Below are 23,567 nucleotides of genomic sequence, written 5' to 3' on the forward strand. Positions count from 1 at the left end.
AGCAACTTCATTTGCAACAGCCCAAAACGGGAAAGCACCCGCATTTCCTTCCCAGGGTGAGCAGATAAACAGGCTTGGGTGCATCCATCCAGTGGAGCACCACTCAGCAGTGACCGGTAGATAGACAACAATAGCCTGGAAGCATCTCGGAGATGTCCTGCTGAGTGGGAGAAGGCAGCCTTGGAAGGTGACATGCTGTATGAGTCCATCTCTGTCACATTCTTGAAGAGACAAAAGTGTTGTGTTAGAGGACAGAGCAGTGGCTTCTGGGGGTTGGGGTTGGAGCAAGTTGGTGACACAGCGAAGACAGAGCATGAGAGAGTGTGGCATGGTGAGGGAGTTATCCTCTGTCTCGCCCAAGGCCCCACAGATCTATACATACGTGTATGAACCATCATGGAACTGGCCACCAATAGAAAACAGTCAATTTTACTGTTTCACAACAGAAAACAAAGGGACGACAGATGTACCCAAGGGGCCATCGAGAAGGGGGAAAAGGTCAAACAGAGGGAGCTTGGTGAGGCCCCCGGGACTCATCTTCTGGGCTTATATGGGGGGTGAAATGAAGTCTTTCTGATGTGACAGCAACAGACACAGAACCCGTCTGGGCGAGGGAGCAGGGAAGCCTCCTGGCCTCAATGTGCAAGTTCATGGAGGGCCTGGGTCCCCTGGGCAGCCTGAGTTGCCAGGGAGCACGATCCCCAGCCTCTGGCTACAGAACCCCTGGCAGGATGGGCAGTGCCTGGGAAGAGGGGACATGCTCGTGAACTGGGGCGGCCTCACTACCCTTGGCAGGTGGAAGGGAGGTGGGCAGAGCGCAGGCCAGCTGAGTGAGCTCAAGATTCAGGGAAATGGCTGCTCTCCACCTTGAGGGTGGCCCCGGCTGCGGAGGATCCCACCAGGAGCAGCGGATCCTCTTCACACACTGGCCACATCCAGGCCTGGCACCCACTTACATGCAGAGATCCAAGATGAAGTCAGCCGTGCCTCCTCTAAAGACCTTTCTTCTCTCCTGCCCTCAGGTCGTGTGTGTCCCCCTGTGGATTCTCATGTCCTTTCTGTGTCTGGTGGTCCTCTACTACATCGTGTGGTCCGTCCTGTTCCTGCGCTCCATGGATGTGATCGCAGAGCAGAGGAGGACACACATCACCATGGCACTAAGCTGGATGACCATCGTCGTGCCACTCCTCACTTTCGAGGTAAGCTCTCTGGCAGACTGTGCTCCCCCGGGGCTTGGAAGGAGTACAGGACAGTGGAGCTGCCTTTCTTTGGAGGCCTGGGAACTGGCAGTGGGAAGTGGACCTTTCCTGCTACCATGCATCTGAATGTATTGGTTTGTCTTCTAGAAAGAGAAAGTTGGATGTGGTGTTTTGGTATTTGAGCCCTGTGGAGAATTAGAGAGTGGGCACTGTTGACTTCTCTGAAAAAAAGAAACACCAGGAAGAGTTTCCCATAACAAGCCAGATGTTGGAAATTTTCTAGGTGGATGGATTCTGCTTCGTCCTGAAGAGCCATGTGAAAGCTCTTCTCATCCTTTCCCCCAGAATGGAGGGTTTCCGTTATCTCCTGTGAGGTGACCTTTCCCCCTTAGGAGGCCTGACGAGGGTGGGCAGCCTGGCTTCAGACAGGGTCCGTTTTCAGACGCTCCATTGACAGAACATTGACCATTTCTCTTTCCTTAGATCCTGCTGGTTCATAAGCTGGACGGCCACAATGCGTTCTCCTGTATTCCCATATTTGTCCCTCTTTGGCTTTCCTTGATCACTCTGATGGCAACCACCTTCGGACAGAAAGGCGGAAACCACTGTATGTACTTAGCATTTCAGAAGTCCTTGAATGGTGGGTGTGCACGTCTCTGTCTGGTGTGTGGCTATATGGGGGTGTGTGTGGCCCTGCTCTATGAAAAAATGAACCTGAGGACCCCAGTCAAGGAGTTTCCCTGGGAAAGCTAGGACTGGAGAAGACCTAGAGTCTTCCAGGAAAGGGAGCACTGTTAATCCTGTGACTGGAGAACTGAGCATGGCGGGTGGCCTCTCTGAGTCCATTCACTGTGACATGGGAAACATTATCCCTTCTAGCCTGGGGCTCCTGAAGATTCAGTGAAAATCTGCATCATCTCCCAAACTCTGGACATCCTCTGGGATCTGTTTCCTCACTCTTGGCAGCATCATTCTTGATATCACTGACTCTCAGCAGTGGTTCCTGGCTCACTCGCTCTCCCTCTCCACTGTAATGATACCTGTTTAGAAGTGCTCTTTGATAAAAGTCTCTCCTCACTAGTCCTTGAGCTCCTTTGCATGTAACCCTGGAACACACCCTTCTCGAAGCTAATGTGACAAGATGTTGTACCCAAGAAAAGCCAGCACTGACCTAATGGTTTAGTGGTACCCAGACAGGAAGAGCAGGCTTTGGAGAAGGAGCTTTGAGGTGGCCCTGTGAGCTCAGGCCACCTGCTGGCCTGGACCAACACATACCTATTGTCTTCCCAGACTCCAGGGGTGACAGAAACCCTTTTCTTGGATGACATTCCTTGTTGTACATGCCTTTCTCCTGGGCCAGGAAGGTTTAGTGGTTGACATTGCCTAGGTGCCATAGGCATTTGAGATTCACTAGGGCAATAGTTCTCAAGCTGGAGGACCCATCAGAGTCCCAAGACCCCACCCCACCCCCCACCCCACCCCCAGACACAGAGTTTCTGGTTCAGGAGGTTTGGACCAGGGCCCAAAATCGCATTCCTGACAGGCCCCAGGGAGACATCCTGGGGGCTGCCAGTCCAGGACCCCCAGCTACAGAGCCACAGAGCTGCAGGGCATCCTTCTGGTCCTTGTTGGTATTAAGGCCTAGCTCAGGCTTCATTCTAAGACATCAGCATAAAGCAGTACATTATACAAGGAAAACATCTCTTCAGGAAAGAAAAGCAACCTGAGATTCAGGGGAGGCTAGTGTTTGAGAAAATACATTTCTTCTGTTTCAGGGTGGTTTGGGATTCGCAAGGATTTCTGTCAGTTTCTGCTTGAAATCTGCCCGTTTTTGAGAGAATATGGAAACATCTCCTACGACCTCCACCATGAAGGTAGTGAGGAAACTGAAGAAACACCAGTTCCAGAACCTCCTAAGATCGCTCCTATGTTTCGAAAGAAGACCCGGGTGGTTATCACCCAGAGCCCTGGGAAATACGTCCTCCCACCTCCCAAATTAAATATCGAAATGCCAGATTAGACCATGCTGCTCCCAGAGCAAATCAAGAGTGCACCTGGCCCGCCCTCTTTTCCACCTTCTTCTGCCTCTCCATTCACCCCCTCCCTCCCACCCTGAACTGAAGCTGGAGCTGGGTCTCCAGGGACTTCTATCTCATGCCTTGTTTGCACTCAATGCCTACCCAGTGACTCACCGCCACGGGACATGCAGCTGGCAGGTGCCTGGAACATGCAGCGTGGTGTAGGGTGCACATCAGTGGCTTTGGACCTGATGGAGGGAGCATATGGAGACAGAGGAAGCAACTCCCAGTGGGCAGGTGCCTTCAGAGCTGGCTTGGGCCCGAGAAGGAATGGCCACACAGCTGGTTTTCTAAGTGAAAATTTCCGTCAAAAGTGTTATTGAAAAATGTATTATTGAACCAAGCCAGCCTGGCCACTTAGCTCAGAAACTCCTGTTGTGGTGTGGTCAGGGCCCCTGACTAGGCCTCAGGCCTCACATGCACCCACACCACTGTGACTGGCCGTGCTCCTGCCATGCACATCATTTCTCTCTGGGTTTTTACTGACCCCGTTGGTGAGCCCTTTCTAATGGAGTGACTCCGTGCCTGTATAGTATTTATACAAATATTTTAGCGTTGTAATATACCGTGTTAAATCCTAGTTCTGTACAGTATATTCTGTTAAAGTATTTTTTTACAAGCTTGTACTGGAGACATACACATTCTGTTGCAGAAGTAGAAGCCAGTAGCACCACACCCCTGTCCTGACCACTGGAGTGCTACCCCCTTCATGGGACATTGCCATCTCCTCTTCAGTTTCTCCATATACATACTAGCTGCTGCTGCCAGAACCACCACAGTAAGCAAGAAATGGTTTGTACTTTTTCTCCCACACTGGGAACACTGACTTGCAGAAAGCCGTAAAGCACGCCTGGAAACCGGAGTGCTGGACAAGGGTGCCAAGACTAGGAATGTCCAGCAGCGTGCACAGGTTGAGATGTGGGGCTTGCTGTCCATCGCACGCTGGGCCTGTGCTTTTAGCTAGGAGCTTGGGGTATAGCCAAGAGTCAGAAGGAAAAAAGCAGATGTGATGCAAACAAGATGGCCATGAGTAGAAGAGGGTAAAAGGAGCCCTGGCTTTGTCACCCAGGAGCAGGGGAGAGAGGGAGAGAGGGCAGCTACTACCTTGTGTAAACCAGGCTCCGCTGATGTACACTGCACCCACCACTCCATCCTGGCACCAGCCTGGAGCAAGCCTGTGCTATCTTCAGGGGGACACTTGGAATGGTGTTGCCTTTCCTGCTTGGTATGTAACAAATGTAGCCCAGTCTACTCGTTTCCTCCCCTTTAGCTGTTCAATAAACTAGTTCTTCATTTTCCATGTGCACTGTGCAGGTCTTACTTTAGATGTGGACCAGGATGCTGGGAGTTCTCTTGGCCAGCACAAAAGGGAATCTCGAGCTGCCACAGCCAGCTGAGGGGAGCAGGGGTGGGTGAGCATCTCTCAGGAGTATGCAGGGGCAGCCAGGACATACACAGAGGAAAGGGTGGGCCCGGGGATTCAGCTGTTGGCAGGGGGTGCCCTGCCACAATCCTGACAGCTAAGGATATAGCCGAGAGTGTTTGCAGGATCCCAAATAGTCTAAAATGGAACTCGCCTTTTCAGGGGTCCGAGGCATCCCTGAGTCACGTGGGAGGGCACTGAGTAGGGCTTCTGTCTAAGGGAAACACTGGGCAATTCTGTCTAGCTCACTCAAGCTGTGTCTAGAAACATTTAATTCAGGTGGTGTTTCAGCCCCCAGTTTGCAAGAATTGACGAGGAAGCCCACCCTTCGCTGGTGACAGGAGGCTTCCAGCACGGAGCCAAGGTCCACTGGGAGATCAGTGCTTATGCGCCTTAGATGCAGACTTGCTGTGAGACACAGCAGGCTTCCCCATAACCACATGGCAGACTTACGTGTCAGGAACCTTGCCACCTCCTGTACCTCCCCTGAGTCCTCAGGACCCCGTGAGGCAGGTGCCCCTAGGATTACCCATGTGGGGAAGCAAAGGCTCAGAGTGGGCAAGCCAGGCAGCTGGGGATCAGCAGGGCAGCCGTGCCCACCTTGGCATCTCCTCACCCGAGCCCTCTCTCTCACCCACTGAGCCGGACTCCTGGGCCAGATGGCTGACACTTCAAGGTCAGAGGCATTTCTGGTTCTGGAAATCTCGGGAAGATCTTCAACCCCAAGAGCAGAGTTGTGGGGGGCATTAGTGGGGTGGGCCGCCTGTGTGGTCTGCCCTGCATGGCCGCCTCTTTGATGTTAGAGCACCAGGCCCCAGAGCAGGATGGCAGCTCTCACAGCCTGGACACAGCTGGATGGGATTCCCATGGATGGCAGCCACAAGAAAGAGCCACACTGTGTGAAGGCCCAGGGCAACCACCCCCTCCCATGTGCCTGGGACCATGGTGTGCAGAGCAAGGCCAGCCTGGGGTAGACATGGGCAGGCTGCAGAGCCCAGAGGACGGCAACCCGTCCTTCTGTGTCCCTGGGACTTCATCTGTAGCCTCTATAGCCCCTACCCTTGGACTCCTACAGACCAGTGGCAGGACCCAGAGAGGGTCTATGTGGGGGACTGGGTGCCCAGCTAGCGACAGTGCACAGAGGGCCAGGTGGCTGTACCCTTGGCCATGGACCCCCACCCTGGATGTGGCTGTGCTTGAGCACAAGGGTGCCATCCAGAACCCTCAAGGCACCTGGGAACACAGAGGATGGGCTGACTTTGAGGGTCACACGTCTTTCGGTGTGCATCTCCCCAGACCTGGGACTCCAGGACCAGAAGGCCATGCCCAGTTCGCACAAGTGCTCGGCCTGAGACTTCACGCCCATACACGAGTATCATGGGGCCCACTGCCATGATGAGCGTGGACCAGGAGGCTGACACGCTGACCAGCCTGGGTACAGCAGCCCTTTATTAGGTCACTTAATGATTGCCTTGTAATGTCAGCCCCAAGCAAGCAAAGGCCTTTGATGAGGGGCCGAGCACCCTTGTGAGCCTGGACTGCTCCTGGCCACTGCACTGTCCCATTTCCAAGAGGGAGTGGTGCACCACCCTCCACAGGGCTGCAGACAAGGAGGGCCCCATGATGGACAGGGTGCCCGGCTTCCGGGGGGCTCCCTTTCTTCCAAACACAGGGCCTCCAGCCCTCGGCTCAGGGAGCTGTGACCCTCCCTGTGGACCTTCCGGTAGCCCTGGCTCAGCCTGTGCCCATGGGCCACCACAGCTTCAGGCTGCTGCTGGAAGAGAATGCTTTCCAGGCTTTGAGCGAAGAGCCTTTGTTGAAGAGGCCACACACCGAGTGTGGTGCCCTGCCTGGGGAAGAGGGCAGTCTCCTCTCCCTCCCCTTTCCCATCGTCAGTAGTCACCGCTTTGTGTCCATCTGGTGGGAGGAAGACAGCACTTGCATAGGCATGAATGAGGAGCTCTTCGAGGACATTTTGGAGAGGGTGGCTCAGACAAGGTATTTGAGACAGACTGCATGAAGAGCTTCGTCTGCCAGCTTAGTCTGTACAGATTCAGCAAAGTGTGCCAGAATGTGCTCACCTCCCTCTGCCTGACCAGCCTGCTCATGGAAGAGCCGCCTGTCTGTGTCCTGAGCAAGTTAAGGGTGGGGGAGTACCTGCTGGGCCCTGGGGGCAGGGTGGGTGCCAACCTCAGGGCCAGCGTGAAAGCTGTGTGTAACAGGACTGGGGACCAGCGTGACTGCCGGAGCTGCCAGTGTGCATGCTGCATTGGGGAGTTGTGAGGGGGAGAGCCTGACCATTCTCAGCACAAAGAAGTCATTGCCCCTCCTCTCTTTCTCCAGTGGGGATGTCTGTGGGAGATGCCGGAGGGGAGCTGAATGCACAGTAGGGATCAGGTCAGGATACACGGGGGCCAGGTGTCTCTGTACCGCTGACTCATGGGCCCTTAGATCGCAGTCACACCAAGGAAAGAGATGACACTGCTCAAATGCTGGGCCTCCTGTCCTCCAGCCAGGGCACAAATGGGCCCAGGGCAGAGGCAGGCAGGGAGAGGAGTTTGTGTGCCCGCATGACTCTCTCGTGGGTCAGACCAGAAAGAATCTGCCTGCAAGGTGGGAGACCTGGGGAGGGAAGATCCCTGGGTTGGGAAGATCTCCTGGAGGAGGGCATAGCAACTCACTCCAGTATTCTTGCCAGGAGAATACCCATGGACAGAGGAGCCTGGCGGGCTATTGTCCATGGGGTCGCAAAGAGTCAGACACGACTGACTAAGCACATGCCTCCCATAGCTGTGGAGCAGAAGTTTAGTGCAGGGAAGCACAGGTCCTTTCCTGGGAAGTGTCCTGCTCAGCTGAGGAAGTGCAGGCCAAGGGTCAACACCTGCATAGAAAGCAGAGAAACTTCTGCAGTCTGCCCGCTGCAAATGCCAAGTCCCCTCTCAGGACCTTGTATGGATATCCTTGGGCCACTCTGAGTCATTTTCCAAGGGCAAGAGGTCATGGTGAGTTAGTGAGTCTTGAGGATGGGCAAGCTGGGGCACTGCCTCTTGTGGGACAGGGTCCCACTTTCTCCATAAGGCCTGGGGATGGCTGGGTGAGGGCACCCAGGAGCCTAGCCAGGAGGGTGCTGGTTTCAGTAAGCCTCCTTTTGATACTAGGACTTTGCTATTCTCTCTCTCTCTCTCTCTCTCTCTCTCTCTCTCTCTCTCTCTCTCTCTCTCGGTGAACCCCAGTTACAGTTCTGCTGCAGTCCCCAGTTTAAGAGAGACAGCCCACACCTCCTGGGGAAGATGAAGAGGAGAGTGGGCGTGAAGTCTGTGTCTCAGCAGGCGAAGGGCAGGCCTGCAGCCCTGGGTGTCCCTCCTGCACCCAGCACCGTGTAGCCACAGGATGGCCTGTCACCTTGCCCTGAGGTTGCCCAGGGGACTGCGAGCCACCTGGAACTTGTCCCCGCCACTAGCCTGGCAGGGACCTATGTCGCCCCTGCTGCTGGTCTGGGGACAGCAGCCCTGCTCCCCTTGATGGGTCCTGAGACCTGGCAGCCCAAGAGCACGCAGGTTCCTTTCTCTCTAGTCCGTCCTGACAGGTGGCCCTGCCCATCGAGAGCCAGTGGCTCTGCTTCACCTGGCCTCCTGTCCAGATGGCTCCTCCCATGGTGGTGGTGGGCCCCACCACTGTGCCCACCCAAATCTTCAACCTGCCCCCTGGCCAGCTCCCAGTGGCCATGCTGGTACCTTTGTGCGCCATCTGGATGCCCGTCGTGCCTGCCAGGCCAGACCCCAACTTGACCTTGACCACTCAGGCCCTGAACCCCTTCTACTACTGCTCAGGCAGCCCCTCTTTCCCATAATCTCCAGCCATTCTTTCCCGTAACCCCCACCCCCTTCAGGTGCGCCCCCAGAGGACCCCAAACATGCACCCTATTCAGACAGATAGAGGCGGCCCTATGGTCAGAACACTGCAGGGCAATAAAGAGGCTGAAAACGAGGAATTTCCCGCCCAGCACACGTATTCAGTGCCTCCATGCTGGGCCTGGCTGAGTGTTTGAGTCACCTCAGGCAGCTGCTTGCTCGGGAAGGCAAGACAGATGGCCACTCACCCCCGGCACAATGCAGGCACCTCGTGCACACCTGGGGAAGTCCTGCAGACAGTCTGCACCCACTCACTGAAGAGACCCATCAAGGGCTGGACAAGAGCCTGGCAGAGTGGCTTCATGGGCACAGGGACACTGTCCAGCAGGCTCCTCACTTGCTAGATGAGGAGAAATTAAGCCTCCCCTTGTCGGGGGCCCCAACAGAGCCCTAACTGCCCTGAGACCCACAGGGCTGGAGCCTGCAGCCCCTGCTCGAGGTCTGTGGGTGTTTAGTGTGGGGGCTCGCTGGTGTCTGGACACCAGGCCCGAGGTTTGGCTTCATTGCAGGGCCCGCATCTGGTGTCATTTTCTTGTTTCTCTTTGCTTTTCCTTTTTCAGCTGAGCACTTCGAGGGCGTCACACCTCAGCACCCTCTGATCACTGGGGTGTCCAGTTCATAACATGTTTTCTCTTAAAAGAAAGTTTGTCCTGAGGAGCATAGCAAATGGCCCTCGAGGGTTGCACTGCAGAGACAAGAACTCCGAGGTCAGGTAAGGGGAGAGCTCACACACCAGTCCACCGGAACCAGAAGGCTGGGTCTCCCTTGTTGGCAGTCTGGCGCAGGCAGAGGAGGCCCTGAGAAAGGACTTGGGGCAGTGCAGGCCAGGGCTCGGTCAGCCCCAGCACTGAGCTGCCATGACACCCGAACAGTCTGCTCACTTCCAAGCCAAAATGCAGCCCCTTACGAAGGTGCACTGCCTCGGGAACACCTTACCTTTTCAGAAGGTTTCGTTCTATTTTTGTCTTGACTTCTGTATGCCTCCTGACCTGGAATCACACGCAGATGCTGCTATTTAAAAACCACGTTCCCAGAAACCTCAGCATGTGTGGCACCTGCTTACCTATAAACCTACAGAGAAAACAGAGATGGGCAGATTGTAATCTCAAGTCATCTGCTTGTCACAAAAGGCACATTTTATTTACAAAATCAAGGCTGCCTGACATTAAGAGACCCATGTGGTATTTCACTCCCACTGCTCAGTCCTTGGTAGATTCTGACTGATGTCTGTGGAGTGAAGTGGCTAAGCACGCGTCCTCCTGAGCCAGGCTGAGGCAGCAGCCTACGGTCACGCAGGAGTGTAGGGAGGGAGCATGGACTTGATGGGCTGGTCCTGGGCAGTGAAACTGTCTCAAGCCCCAGGTGTGCCCAGGTCACCAGAGGAGAGGCCAGGTGGCTCAAGAGGCACAGAATTAGTTCTGTCCCCGGGGCCACACAGGCAACAGTGTCTAGGAGAGTGGAAATGCAATTCAACCAGACAGGGTGTCTCAGAGAGGGGCCCTGCCTCACAAGTGCTCCAACTAGGTAAGGGTGACCCCGGAGGCCCAACTGGGCAGACCCTGGGGAGCCAGTGATCCATGGGCAACTCACTTCCCCCAGCCCTGCCCGAGCCTCCCTCAGCCAAGTGCTCATTTTGGGTCCTCAGTGGCCCCTGGGCTCCCTTGCTCTGTCCGTTCACAAAGGGAGGTGCCATGGCCAAACAGGGATGAGGTGGGGAGGCTGAAAAAGGCTGATTTCTGGATGACAGAAATAAGGCTTAGCGTGCGGTGAGCCAAGCTGGCCGTGCTCTCGAGTGCTAGCTCTCTGCAGGAGGAACCGCTTGGGACTCTGTGGCAACTGTCATGAGGAAAGGCCTTGGGATGAATCGAGCTACAAACCAGCACGGAAGGCTGATGAGACAGCATAGTCTGGGTCTTCTCCACGCCTGACCCCACAAGCAAGGCCTACGACCGGGCAGCAAGGTTCTCAACCATCCTCTGAGCCTCTGGAAAGAGAGGGAAGGTCTCCATCTCCAAGGTCTGAGGTCTCAGCAAGGGGGCTCCCCGAGGCCCCATGCAAATCCCACCAGATGACGAGCTCTGCACATCCCCGCCCTCAGGAAATCTGGGGACACCCAAGCCTTCCTCAGGCAGCACCTCCGGCCGCTGAGGGGGCTGGGGCAGTCAGGCCATCATGGGGGCTGGGCTGGACTGCACTGAGGCAGAGTCCTTGGCCCTCAGGGGCCCCAGGAGCAGGGCAGGCCAGCCACCCACTCTCCTCCCAAATGTCTCTCCTTTCTGGGGAAAAAGTCAGGCCAGTGGGGACTTAGAACCCACGAGTCACAAGTTCTTGGCCCCTGAGAGCCCCTCTGGCCACTCTGCACAAGAAGGGCCCATGGTGGGGGCATCGGTGCAGACCAGTGGGGAGAGAGCCACCAAGGAGACAACTCTGGTGATCCTGCAGAGAGGAGAGTGAAGCCATTGTGAGTGGCCAAAGGCCATCTCCAGGCTGCTGAGTTCTTGCTAACTCACCTGCCACTCCTCACCGTCTTCAGCTAAAACAACATCATTTAAACAAAAATTTCCAAAGTCTGGTGATGCTGAGGGGCCCCCATGGGAAGGTGAGTGGTTCCCTGTGCTCCCCCAATGTAATGGGTGCAGCAGGCCCCCATCTAGCATCTGTGCTAGGACTGCAGCCCTCTCTCAAGGCTTAAGGAGGCCCCCTCCTGAGAGAGGACAAGGGTGTCCAGTCACCCTGGAACAGAGGGTCTCATAGAACACAACTCCACACTTACTGGGAATCCTGGGGACCCTGATCTGGGCTGTCAGGCTGAGATACCACCCCCCTCATTTCATCAGTGAACTTGGGGATTCGGGTTTGTCTTTGGGACGCAGTCGCAGGTGGGCAGAGGGAGGTGCCCACGTTCTGCTAAGACTCAAGGTGAGGACCAGAGGAGGCTGAGGGTCCCCAGGGGATGCATGTGCGGCCCTCCTGACAGCCCTGGGGGACCCTGGGGCGTGGCGTCCAGATGTAATGTCATTGATCCCAATGGGAGTGAAGTGAGGGCCTGGGTCAGGTGCCCGGGTTCAGGTCAGCAGAGTGAAGGAACCCAGCTGTGCTAGAACCCTGAGGGGGCTCTGGGGCCCCAGGACAATCCAGGTCATCACTGCTCTCAGCCTTGGCAGGGTTGTGGGGATGAGCCCCCTACTCCCACTTGCTTCTCGGGCTCCTGGCTGGAGAGGCCTGGTTCTAAGGGGAGCAAGGTCAGGGACAGAGGGTGGTGCTCAGACCTGCTGAGAGCAAAGTGAAGAGCAGGAGGAGGCTTGAGGAATGCCCAGGACATCATCTCAGCTTGGGAAGCCCTGGGCTTGGAGCCCTGATGTCGTGCCCACAGACTTCCCTTTGGGGTCTCAGTGAAGTGATGGCTTGGTGTGAGGGCCCTGCCTCCAGTCAACGCAAGGGGCATCCCCGGACCTGCCAGGGCTCAAGATGAGGACCTTGAGGGAGGACACAGGGAACCCCACAGGTCCCGGCACCTGCTGTCAGTCGGGGGCGACTCTCGTGGGGGCACGAGCTCGGGGTCTCAGAGACACTGGAGACGTGACATAAGGGGCGGGGCCTCAGAGATTGGAGGGGAGACTCTTAGGCTTTGAAGGCGTTTAGGTGAGGACCCCGAGGGAGGACTGAGAGGACCCTGGGCCCCAGTCAGAGGAGACCTCCGAGAGCCTGTCTGCGTTGTCAGTCCAGGGCGACAGTGGAGTAGAGTGAGTGCAGCAGGCGTGGCCTGACTCCCTGACTCGCGCGTCTGCGAGAGATGGGGCCCTGGTGTAAGGCGTGGGGCTTCAGCTGGGAGAGGCGGGAATCCAGGTCCTGCCCGGGGGCAAGGTGAGGTGCCTGAGGAGAGCTGAGGGGACCCCAGGGGGGATTGAGAGACCCCACAGTCCCCGCCCCTGAAGTCGGCCGCGGGGGCCCTTGGGGTGAGAAGCGCACACTGGGCCCGTCTGCCCTCCTCACGTGCGGGTCTCAGAGAGACTGGGAGCGGCAGGGCCTCAAAATGGAGGACGGGACAAACCCAGGTCCTGCCTGAGGCCCAGGCTCCATGAGAGGAAGGAATGAGGCAGTTAGACCCGAACATGGGGAGGGATCCTTGCCTCTGATGGAGGTCTTGGAGGCCGCAGAGTGGGGTGAAGAGGGTGAGCAGTTTCTTGACCTCTGACTTAGGGACCTCAAGACCTGAGGCGATCAGGCGGCGGGCTGAGGCTTCAGGTCCACAGAGGGTGGACTTGCCAGATACCAAGGGAGGACTGAGCAGACCCCTGCCCCTGTGGTCAGTGCTGGGAGGCCAGGCAGGATGTGAGGAGGAGCTGAGGACCCACAGGAGGCCCTGGGCAGTGCGGCCACATGTAGGGACTCTTAGTGCTTTCTGTTCAGACTCTGGTCTTGTTCTGAGTTTCCATGCAGGCCCCCAGAGGGGTGGGACCAGGTCGTGCCAGGAGAAAGGTGAGCACTACAAGTGAGCCCTGAGGGGACCACCCACCACACACCTGGGGGACCTCAAAGAGTCCACCCCTTGTACTGTCACGGAAGGCTCAGGGCTGTGCTATAGGACACCCCTGTGGTGTACCCTCCATTTCTCTCACAGGGGATCCAGGAACCAGGAGGTGAAGGCAGAGGTCTGAGGACCATGTCCAGAGGTCAGAGAACAGAAGAGGTCCAGGCAGTGCCAGGAGTCAAGGTGAGGCGGGTACCCTGAGTGTGCACCAGGGGCTCCCCATCCCAGAACATAGGGGACCCCACAAGGGCCTAATCTCCACACCTTGTCAGCCCTGGAAATCTCAGGCTGTGCTGACTGTACTCTGAGGAGCCACCTCACTTTCTCCTTCAGGTAGCCAGGGGACTGACAGCACCCATGAAGAGGAGACCTGTACATGGTCTGTGTCAGACTGCCCAGGACGTGGTTCTCAGCAGAGGCCGCTCTCATCCTCTCCCTCCCCCAGGCCCATGGTCCCCATCTGTCCCCCTGCCTTATTCCTGTCTGTGCTTCGATCCTAGGCATTGCACTTGGGATCGAGATGAGTGAGCTAAGAAAGCCCGAGGAAGACCTTCAGGACCCAGGCAAGGCCCAGGACCCGGAAGAGGAGCAACTCTTGGGGGCTGAGGCAGGGGGAGGCTGCATCCGCCTTGGCCTCCTCCCCGCCAGTCTCCCTTGCAGTAGCCTTGTCCCAGGAAGCTCTGAATGAGATGCTGGTTAACCTGATGAAGTTTCTTGCTCTTCAAGTATCAGGCCAAGGAGCTGGTCTGTGGCATTGAGGTGAAGGAGGTGGACCCCATGGAGCACATCTACATCATGGTCTCCACGCTGGGATTCACCTGTGATGCAATGCTGAGCAGTAGGCAGGGCTTGCCCAAGGCTGGTCTCCTGGTGCTCGTCCTCAGCCTGATCATGCAGAATGGAGACCATGCCCCTGTGGAGGAAGTCTGGGGAACACTCAGCAGACTGAGTGTGTGTTAGGAGTGAGCAATGCATCTTTGGGGAGCACAGGCCACTGCTGACCCACGTATGGGTGCAGGAGGGGTACCTGGAGTACCAGCAGATGCCTGACAACGACCCTCATCAATACGAGTTCCTGTGGGGTCCCTGGGCCTATGCAGAGACCAACAAGTGGGAAGTCACGGAGTATCTGCTCAGAGTCAGCCAAAGGTTTTCCAGAGCCTTCCCACCCCTGTCTGCAGAGACTGTGAGGGAGGAGAAGAGGAGTCCTGACCCAGAGAAGCTGCCAAACTGATCCTTCCCTCTGTGACTGAAGAGGGAGCAGTCAGCTTTCTCAGTAGTGATGGCATGGGCCACTGGGGAACCCTGTGTATAACATCTTTGTGTTCCTTTTCTCTGCGATGATGTGGAAATAAAACTCTGTTTTTTATGAATTTTTCCAATGTGTTTTCTCAGCTTAAGCCTTAATAAACTTCAGTATCTAACTTTGTGAATGACATTGATCACACATGTATTTGTACTTAGCCAGTTAAAGGACCAGAGTTTTGCTGTTTTGTAAAAGAGATTGGGAAGTCTCCCATTTTATTTTGTGACCCTGAGCAAGATAACATGGAATTGGAATCACAACTATTTTGGATATGTGAACTTACTAGCAGTATATAGTTGGTGGAAGAACTGGAAAATAAAAAATGATTGTAGTGAATTCTTGATCCTTATAGTTTTTGTCTGTCCTTCTCTAGAGCTGATCCATATCTGTTTACTCGGATTTTGCCAGGTTATTATTTAAGAGAGTAGAAGAAAATAGATGAGATTAATAGCCCCCTTCTCACTGGTTCATTTATTCCTCAGAACTTCATGGGTCCTCTGCTCTGTGGAAGGCCCTGTGTTAGCAGTGAGGACACTGGGAGAAACAGGACACCACCACATCCCATTTGTGCTGGTATCTGGGATGGGGTGGAAAGATGTTCTGGATGCAAGTGGTGCCACATCCATGGGGCTGAGCTCCCAAGAAGCAGGAAGGGCTCCTGCATGAGTGACTGATGGAAGCTCTGTCCAGGTGCCATCCATTCAGGGCCAAGGGTGAGGACCTGGGCTCCTCCCAGTGGCACAGTCAGAAGGTGGGTGTTTTTAGAACTACTCTCTTCCTAGAGCCCTCCAGGAATAGTTATGATGTAGACAGGGTGGAAGAGGAAGGAGCATTTTGGATTCTGGGCACTGCAGATGGTATCCTGGGAGTGGTACAGCCAGAGGGACTGAGGAGGGTGGAGAGCCCTGGGAGCAAGGGGCAGGGATGCAGCCTAGGAGTCTGGAGCTGAGCTTCAAGGCAGAGCTACATGAAGACCACACAGGCCTCACCCTCTGCCCTCCTTCTGGGGTCCATCCGTCTCTCCCTTTCCCTTCATCACATGGCAGGGCTGGGTCAGGAGAAGAGGAGACATGTGGATGGGGAACTGGTGCCTGAACCTCTATGGAGAGGAGCGCAAAGTGCCAGGTGGGAACCATGGCTCATAGGTCAGTAGGACTGTTATGATATCTCCTGGGGGAACCATCTTCCTTTGGGAAGAGCATGTCCTGTCACCACCATTAATAGAGTAACCAGTAGCCACATGAGGCTGGGTAGTGTGAACTCAAATGTGCTTAGTGTGTCCCAGGGCCTGACCATCTGCCTTAATATAATGTGAAGTCAAATGTAAATAGTTAGAAGTGGGTAACGGCTAGATAGCCCCGCTGAGGAACTGCAGAACCTACTCGGGGGACCAGAAGCACAACTTCCCTTGTGGGTCACTGGGAGTGGTGGTAGGTGGGGTCACTGTTTCCTCTGGTTTCAGGGCCATATATCTTACTCAGTGGGGGAGCTAATGCAACGACAGATGTGGAGTTTGTCCAGTCCCTGGAAGGTGAAACCCCAGCACCAGGGGCTCTCATATCCCAGTGTGCACCTCACATGTTCTTCGTAGAGGCATTCCACTGGCCCAGGAGACCAGCAGCTCTGGAAGCTGTGGTCTCAGGGCAATGAGGGCTTTGGTGTAAGGGTCCAGCCTTGGGTAAACTCAGGGACATCCTGTACCTTCCAGAGCTCAAGATGAGGACCCTGAGGAGGACACAAGGACCCCTTAGATCCCACCCCTGCTGTCAGCCCTAGGCATCCCTGGCGGCAGCATGAGCACTTGGCAGTATGTCCTACCTTTGGCATCCCTGTCTCTGACAAGTTGGGGACCTGCTTTAAAGGGGCGGGCCTTAGAAGGAGAAGGGGAGGAGCTTAGGTTCTGAAGAAGTCTGGGTGAGGACCCTGAGGAAAGACTGAGGGGAACCTGGACCCCATCACAGAGTGGGCTCAGGGAGCACATAGGGTGGGATGAGCACATGCCGGCATTTCCTGACATCCGGGTCTCAGAGAGACTGGGGACCTGGTATAGGCGGCAGGGCCTCAGGTGGGCAGAGAGAATTCCAGGTCCTGTGGGGTAAGCAGTTGAGGTCGCTGAGGGGGGACTAGGGGACCCTTGACCTCAAAGAAAGCTGTCTCTGTTGTCGGTCCTTGAAGACCGTGAAGTAGAATAAGAACAGCAGGCATGGTCTGACTTCCTGACATCCGGGTCTCAGAGAGACGGCACGTGGTATAAGGGGCGGGGCCTCAGTTGGGGAGAGGAGAGAATCTGAACTTGTACTCGGAGACAAGGTAAGGCCTTGAGGAACGATAAGGGGACCCCCAAGGAGTACTGATGGAGCCCCACAGATCCCTGCCCCTGTCGCCCGCCCTGGGAGACCCTGGGGTGAGAAGAGCACACTACACCTGTCCTGACTTCCTGACATCCGGGTCTCAAGAGAGACTGGGGCCCTGGTGTGAGGAGCCAGGCCTCAGACTGGGGGAGGACAGGGCTCCGGTCCTACCGGGAGTCAAGGTGAGGACGCTGAGGGAGGAGTGAGGGGAGCGGGACCCCAGAACAGAGGGGACCCTGGTAGTCCCCAGGCAGGACGACCTCACGCCGCATTTCCTGACATCAGGTCTCAGAGAGGCGGGGGACCGGGTGAGAGCGGCGGGGCCTCAAAATGGAGGACGGGCCAATTCCAGGGCCTGCCTGGAATCCAGGCTGCAAGCGGGGAAGGACTGAGGCCGTTAGACCCCAACACAAGGAGGGATCGTTGCCCTTGATGGGGGTCTTAGAGGTCCCAGAGCGGGTTGAGCAGGATGAGCAGTTTGTCGACCTCTGGCTTAGGGGCCCGGGGAGGTGAGGTGCTCAGGCAGAGGGTGGAGGCTTCAGATCCACAGAGGGTGGACTCCCCGGACAGAGCCAAACCCACCCTTGTGGTCAGTGCTGGGAGTCCAGGCTGGACGAGAAGTGGGGACGGAGCATCTCCCCAGCCTAGGACCCGCGGGAGGCCCTGGGCAGGTGCAATCACATGCGGGGCGCCTTAGCGCTTTCCTTTTGGACTCGGGTCTTGTTATGAGTTACTCTGCAGGCCCCCAAAGGGCAGGGTCCAGGCTGTGGCAGGGGAAAGGTGGGCACTACAAGGGAGCTATAAGGGGACCATTTCCCCCACAACTGGGCGGGGTGCTCAGAGTCCAGGGGTGTGCCACAATCTACCCCTGAGGGGCCCCCTCCATTTTTCTCACAGGGGTTCCAGGAACCAGGAGCAGAGGTCTGAGGCCTGTGTCCAGAGGTCTGAGAAAAGAGGAGGTCCAGGCAGTACCAGGAGTCAAGGTGAGGAAGGTGGATGAATGAGCACCAGGGGCTCCCCATCCCAGAACAGAGGGGACCCCACAAATCCCTAATGCCCCCACCATGTCAGCCCCAGAACCTCTGGCTGTGTTGGCTGCACCCAGGAGAGCCACTGCCCTTCCTCCTTCGGGTAGCTGGGGGTCAGACTGCCCAGAAGGACGGCCGCTGTGAGGCTGAGAGCACCCCTCAAGAGGAGACCTATAAGTGGCCTGTGTCGACCACCCAGGGTGTATTTCTTAGCTGAGGCCCATGGTCCACAATGTCCCCTGCCTCACTCTTGTCTGTGGTTTGATTCCAGGTATCGTGCTCGAGGTCAAGATGAGTGAGCTAAGGAAGCCCAAGGAAGACCTTCATGACCCAGGCGAGGCCCAGGGCCCGGAGGAAGCACAGCTCTTGGGGGCTGAGAGAGGGGAGGCAGCAACCTCCTCAGCCTCTTCCCGCCCAATCTCTTTGTGTGCCACTGAGGAGGCCTTGCCCCAGGAAGCTCTGAATAAAATGGTGGCTAACATGGTGAAGTTCCTGCTCTGCAAGTATCGAGCCAAGGAGCCAACCTCTGATGCCGAATTGCTGCATACGGTCCTCGGAGGTAACCAGGAGCACTTCCCGGTGGTCTTCCGCCAAGCGGTTGAATGCGTTCTGCTGGTCTTTGGTATAGATGTGAGGCAGGTAGAAACTGCGCCCATCTACATCATGGTCCCCTGCCTGGGCCTCACCTGTGATGTGATACAGAGCGGTGAGCAGGGCCTGCCCAAGGCCGGCCTCCTGGTGGTGGTCCTCAGCCTGATCCTCCAGAATGGGGATCGCGGCCCTGAGGAGGAGATCTGGAGAGCACTCAACAAGATGGGAGTGTATGTTTGGAAGGAGCATTCTATCTTTGGGGAGCCCAGGGAGCTGCTGACCCAAGTGTGGGTGCGAGAGGGGTACCTGGAGTACCGGCAGGTGCCTGACAGCGACCCTGCTCGCTTCGAGTTCCTGTGGGGTCCCCGGGCCTTTGCAGAGACCAGCAAGGAGAAATTCACAGAGTATCTGCTCAGGGTCAACCGAAGGGCTTTTAGGTCCTTCCCATTCCCTTCTGCAGAGGCTGTGAGGGAGGAGAACGAGGGGTCCTGAGCCAGAGCAGCAGCCAGGCTGATCCTTCCCTCTGTGATTGAAAAGGGAGCAGTCAGCCGTCTCAGGAGTGATGGCCTGGGCCACTTGGGGAACCCGGTGTGCAGCATTTTTAGGTTCCTGTTCTCTGCGATGACATGGAGACTGATCTCTGTTTTCTTTAGGAATTTTTCAAATGTGTATTTCAGCTTAAGGCTTAATAAACTTCAGTATCTAACTTTGTGAATGACATTGATCACACATGTATTTGTACTTACCCAGTTTAAGGACAACAATTTTGCTGGTTTTTAAAAGAGTTTGGGAACTTTCCAATTTTATTTTGTGACCCTGAACATGGTAACATGAGATTGGAATTATAAGTATTTTGGAAATGTGAACTTACCTAGCAGTAAGGTACTTGGTGAAAGAATTAGAAAATAAAATGTGATTATAGCGAAATCTTGCTTCTTATACTTTTTGTCTGTCATTTTATACAGCTAAGCTATCTCAGTTTATTTGGGTTTCCCCAGGTTATTATTTAAGAATGTAGGAGAAAACTAATCCAACTAAATAAGGCCCTGCTCCCGGCTCATTTATTCCACAGGACTTAAGGGAGCTCGTGCTCTGTGACAGGCCGTGTTAACAGTGGGGACACTAGGAAGAACAGGCCACCCCCACACCGGCAGTGATCATCTAAGAGCTGCAGCCACATGAGGAAGGTGGAGCGACATCCCCTAGTCCCAGAACAAGGCAACACAGGGCAGGGCAGTGGGGCTCCAGGAGAAGCCCTCGAGTGTCAGTGCCTGAGCCAGGGCAGTTTGGGCTTTGGGAAGCTGAGTTCCTTCTGTGGGAGGTGATTGAGATGAGGCTGGGTGGTGGCAGTACCAGACCTCTCGACAATGTCTTATGGTGAGAAGAAAATTTGAAATAGGACATACACAATAGAAGTTCTTCTTCACTCGGAGATGAATCTCCTGGGTCCAAAAGAGAAAGTGCACTTTGATCAGAATCAAGTAGACTCCTGGTTTTTCTGCCTGAGTGTAAATACATTTGAAAGGTTCCAAATGAGACATGAGTAAATTTGGGTTGGCACACAATCTTCTCAGTCTCAGGGTTTATAGCTGAAGACATTTCAGTTACCATGTTGCAGAAACTGGTACTCGAGAATCCAAGCATGACACTAGGAGATTTGGATAACTCAGGTTTATTATGCTGGCAGGCACAGAGGAGTCAACACTCCAAGCTCTGAGCCCCGATCAAAGGGATTGCAGAGTTTTCATAGACAGACTGTAGTGGGCAGCACTAGCTGTTAATAGGCTGGTTTAAACTAAGGGGTTTCTCACTCTTGGGAACAGTGGTCAAGATGAGGAGGGGGATGCCTGACCTGCACAGGCATGATTAAGCAGGTTTGCAGGGGCAAAGAGCAGGACAAGGGTGAGTGAGATGAACTCCAGTTTCTAGCATTGCAAGTTCCCGCTTTCTGAGACTACAGGACCCAGGTGATCTAGACTTTGCAAGGGGGAAGCTGTTACAGAGGCAGAAGGAGGAGGTCGTGTAAAATTTTAACTTTTCCTCTTCATTCTCCACTTTTGATGCTTCTATCACTCATTGTAGAAAGCATCGTCCCATGTGTTTGGTAGGACATTCCAAGCTCCCCATCATTTAGGGAGAGTGTACTGAATTATTACCATTTGTGGATTCAATCCGAGAGCTTATGAACTGGGTAAGAGCATAGAGAATACAAGAGCCAAACAAGAGCACTGCAAAGAGCATGAAGAGAGGACCTGTTAAAGGGAGAAGCCATGATGCCCAGCTCCAGATATTGCTCCAATTACCCCAAGAATTAGCTAGCTTTTCTCTCTTTTTATGATTTGTTCTCTTTGATGTTGGGCCATGTTCCTGACTATTTCTGACTGGTGTATATAAAAGCAGCATTCTTCATTCAAGAAGAGGCAGCTGAAAAGGCAGACACTTTTCAACTGTCAGTAGGTCTGATGCTGCTGCTGCTGAGTCGCTTCAGCCATGTCTGACTCTGTGCAACCCCATGGACTGCAGCCTACCAGTTTCCTCCATCCATGGGATTTTCCAGGCAAGAGTACTGGAGTGGGTTGCCATTGCCTTCTCCAGTCAGTAGGTCTAGACCTCTCTTATTTGGCAAAACCACCTCAGCCAGGGAGTCTAGTTGGTCCTGTAAGGCCACTAAAGATTTGGCCACTCTCCCAATGTCGTCTGTGAAGTCTTTGGATAGTGTATGATAAGAGGTGGTTGATGAAGCAATTCCTATTCCCATACCTATCCCAGCCATGATTCCCAGACTAGCTAGTAGGGGTATAAATTGGATGACTCTTTTTGACAGCATATGTGCTGCCAGAGGTACGGTGGGAGTCTGGTTGTTAGGGACAATATTTATCTGGGGAGTGAGGAAAGCTAGGGTGCAGATATCCGCCTAATTGACAGGTAGACATAAGTAAGCATCTGTCCCACAAACAAAGAAAAGGCCTTGATGGGGGCGGCACCATCTATAACAGCAAGGGACACCCAATGGCTGCAAAGCAGCCTGCACATAACAGATAACTGAAGACTTGCAAAAGGTTTTCTCCCCATCTTTGGGCTGTCATGGCTGTAGCAACTGAGCCTGTCGTGAAGGGGCATCAGTTATACTGCGGAGCAATTTAGTTGGTAGGGAGAATCGATCGTAGACTTCCAGTAAGAATGAAGCTTCCCATTACAGTGAGATAACAGACAGGTAACTGTGAATTCTGACCCAAATCCTAGTCCTGGGGTGCGACAGAATCTAATCCTGTGGTGAAGAGCACACAAATAACAGCAATCAGGGATAGAGTCCAGGGTTGACAATGAAAATCCATTGATATTTTGATAGCCAGATCCTGAAGCTTCTGCCATGTATTGACCAGCTAGCTGCCGGAGTGTGGCTGGAGCAAGGCTGAAGAATCCTCAAGCTTCTGCTGTGCATGTACTTAGTCAGCTTCCAGAGTGACTAGAGCAGAGCTCAGCATCCATCGCGGGTGAGGGTTGTTGTTTCTGAAATAGACCTTAAGGAGCTTTTTGGGGCCTGAACTGCTTTCCAGGTGTCCTCATTACAGGAAGCCACTGCCTTCGTGACTCTGGTGTGGTGGATCCAGGGGATGATGCCTGTAACTTTAACAGTAGTAGGGGTTGCCAGGATGACCGTGTGAGGGCCTGTCCAAACTGGCTGAAGTGGCTCCTTTTTCCAGTCTTTAACCCATACCTCATCTCCCGGCTGACAGGGGTGAACCCAATTGCCCAGTGGAATGGGTGTCCTTCCTCCGGTTTCTTAGGCGATATGGCGGAAGACTTTCCAGGGCCTGGGGGTGTTGGGACATCTCCAGGTCAGCTAGTTGTTGATGGTCTCCTTTGAGCTTTCTGATCACTGGGGGTGGTCTCCTGTATAAGATCTCAAAAGGAGAATAGCCTGAGGTCCTCAGGGTGCACTTATGGAGGGCAATGAGAGTCCACAGGCTAAGGCAGCTTGTTCTAGTGTTGTCTGAGCATTGGCCAGGGGACATTTTTGTCGTACTAGTACTTGGAGAAACAAACTTAACAAGAATGTTAAAGATATATTGCCCAAAGATTAATAGAAGTAGGAAAGCTGCTGAGGTGCAACCAGGAGAACCAGGTCCAGACATTGGTTCGTGACATTAGTGTTTCTCTAGGTGTGAGAAGATGCAAGAAGTGGACTCATAAAAATCTTTACCTGAAAATATCTGACTATCTGAAGGCCTGTTTTCTTGGGGTTTTCCCAGAGCACAGAGTGCCTTATTTTTTGTCTCCACCCTGAACTCCTTTCAAGGAGGTGTTGAAGGTCAGCATCTTGTAGTAGTCATGATTCAGTCTTTGTAGAGGCAGCTGGCAAGGGCCAACTTCCAGTCAGCAGGGCCCCTTCATAGTCATATTTGACCATGTTTGGGAGGCATTTCATGGTCACTGTGTCCCACAGTGCTGGGAAGGCTCATTCCCAGGCCTAACAAAGATTCCATTGACAGGCCACTCAGTGTGTTGTCACTAGACCAGGCCTTGTAAGTAGCAAAAGTCTCTGGACCATACCTGTCCTACTAGCTTCTTGGTCCAGGAAAATGTTTCCTCTTGTTGCTTCTTCCCATATCTAAAGTTACATTATTATAGTTAATGGTCTCATATGGAACTGCATGTTGGCATTTTATCACAGGCTCTGTCACACATTTGGTAACATAAGAAATTATCCTCTGAAACAAGCTACATAGAAAATAATATAGCTAGCAGTTATTAGTAAGGTCACAAGCAAGAATTTAAGTCAAGAACTTTCATTGGGGATAGCCCGGTATACCCCAGGTCACCTGTCTCAGTTAAATGATTATAGCCAAGTGTTAATCTCCTGGTTGTACATCATGGAGCATCTGACCTTTATCCAAAGACTGGCTGCTGAGGTAAGCTTTAGAAATAATCTTGAGTGTCCTTTTTAATAATTTAATTAAACCTTTTAGCAATGTAACATAACAAGGAACTATCTCAGAAGTGAGTCTTAGTAGCAGAGACCTTAATTAACAAAACTAGAACTTAATATTTAATGAAACATGATTTTTTGGGAGAATTCATGTGAGGGCATTAACACTGTAGCCAGGTAAGGCTTTAACTCATCAAATAAAAATGAGGTCTGTCAGGG

General features: G+C 54.1%; 2 protein-coding genes and 1 pseudogene across 3 annotated transcripts in view; all 3 read left to right on the forward strand.

Annotated features, from left to right (window-relative positions):
- TMEM185A (transmembrane protein 185A) overlaps window positions 1-4,577 on the forward strand; it is a 42,603-nt gene extending 38,026 nt beyond the window's left edge. For both annotated transcript variants that reach the window (XM_027962797.3, XM_042242486.2), the window contains 3 exons: window positions 1,023-1,199; window positions 1,683-1,806; window positions 2,975-4,577. In XM_027962797.3, the coding sequence (XP_027818598.2) occupies window positions 1,023-1,199; window positions 1,683-1,806; window positions 2,975-3,219 (546 nt within the window). In that variant the 3' untranslated portion in view covers window positions 3,220-4,577. The remainder of the gene's footprint in view (window positions 1-1,022; window positions 1,200-1,682; window positions 1,807-2,974) is intronic.
- A 118-nt stretch (window positions 4,578-4,695) lies between these two features.
- On the forward strand, window positions 4,696-14,784 carry LOC121818371 (melanoma-associated antigen 8-like; annotated as a pseudogene).
- Window positions 14,785-18,118: 3,334 nt separating this feature from the next.
- On the forward strand, window positions 18,119-18,910 carry LOC101110309 (melanoma-associated antigen 10-like). Its single transcript, XM_027963377.1, has one exon. The coding sequence runs from the start codon at window positions 18,119-18,121 to the stop codon at window positions 18,908-18,910; it is 792 nt and encodes a 263-aa protein (XP_027819178.1).
- The last annotated feature ends 4,657 nt before the right edge of the window (window positions 18,911-23,567 follow it).

The sequence above is a fragment of the Ovis aries genome, chromosome X, assembly GCF_016772045.2.
Source record: "Ovis aries strain OAR_USU_Benz2616 breed Rambouillet chromosome X, ARS-UI_Ramb_v3.0, whole genome shotgun sequence".
Lineage (NCBI taxonomy): Eukaryota > Metazoa > Chordata > Mammalia > Artiodactyla > Bovidae > Ovis > Ovis aries.

What these genes read in the sequence shown, in the direction of transcription:
- LOC101110309 (XM_027963377.1), top strand. Translation starts at nt 18,119, where the DNA reads ATGAGTGAGCTAAGGAAGCCCAAGGAAGACCTTCATGACCCAGGCGAG.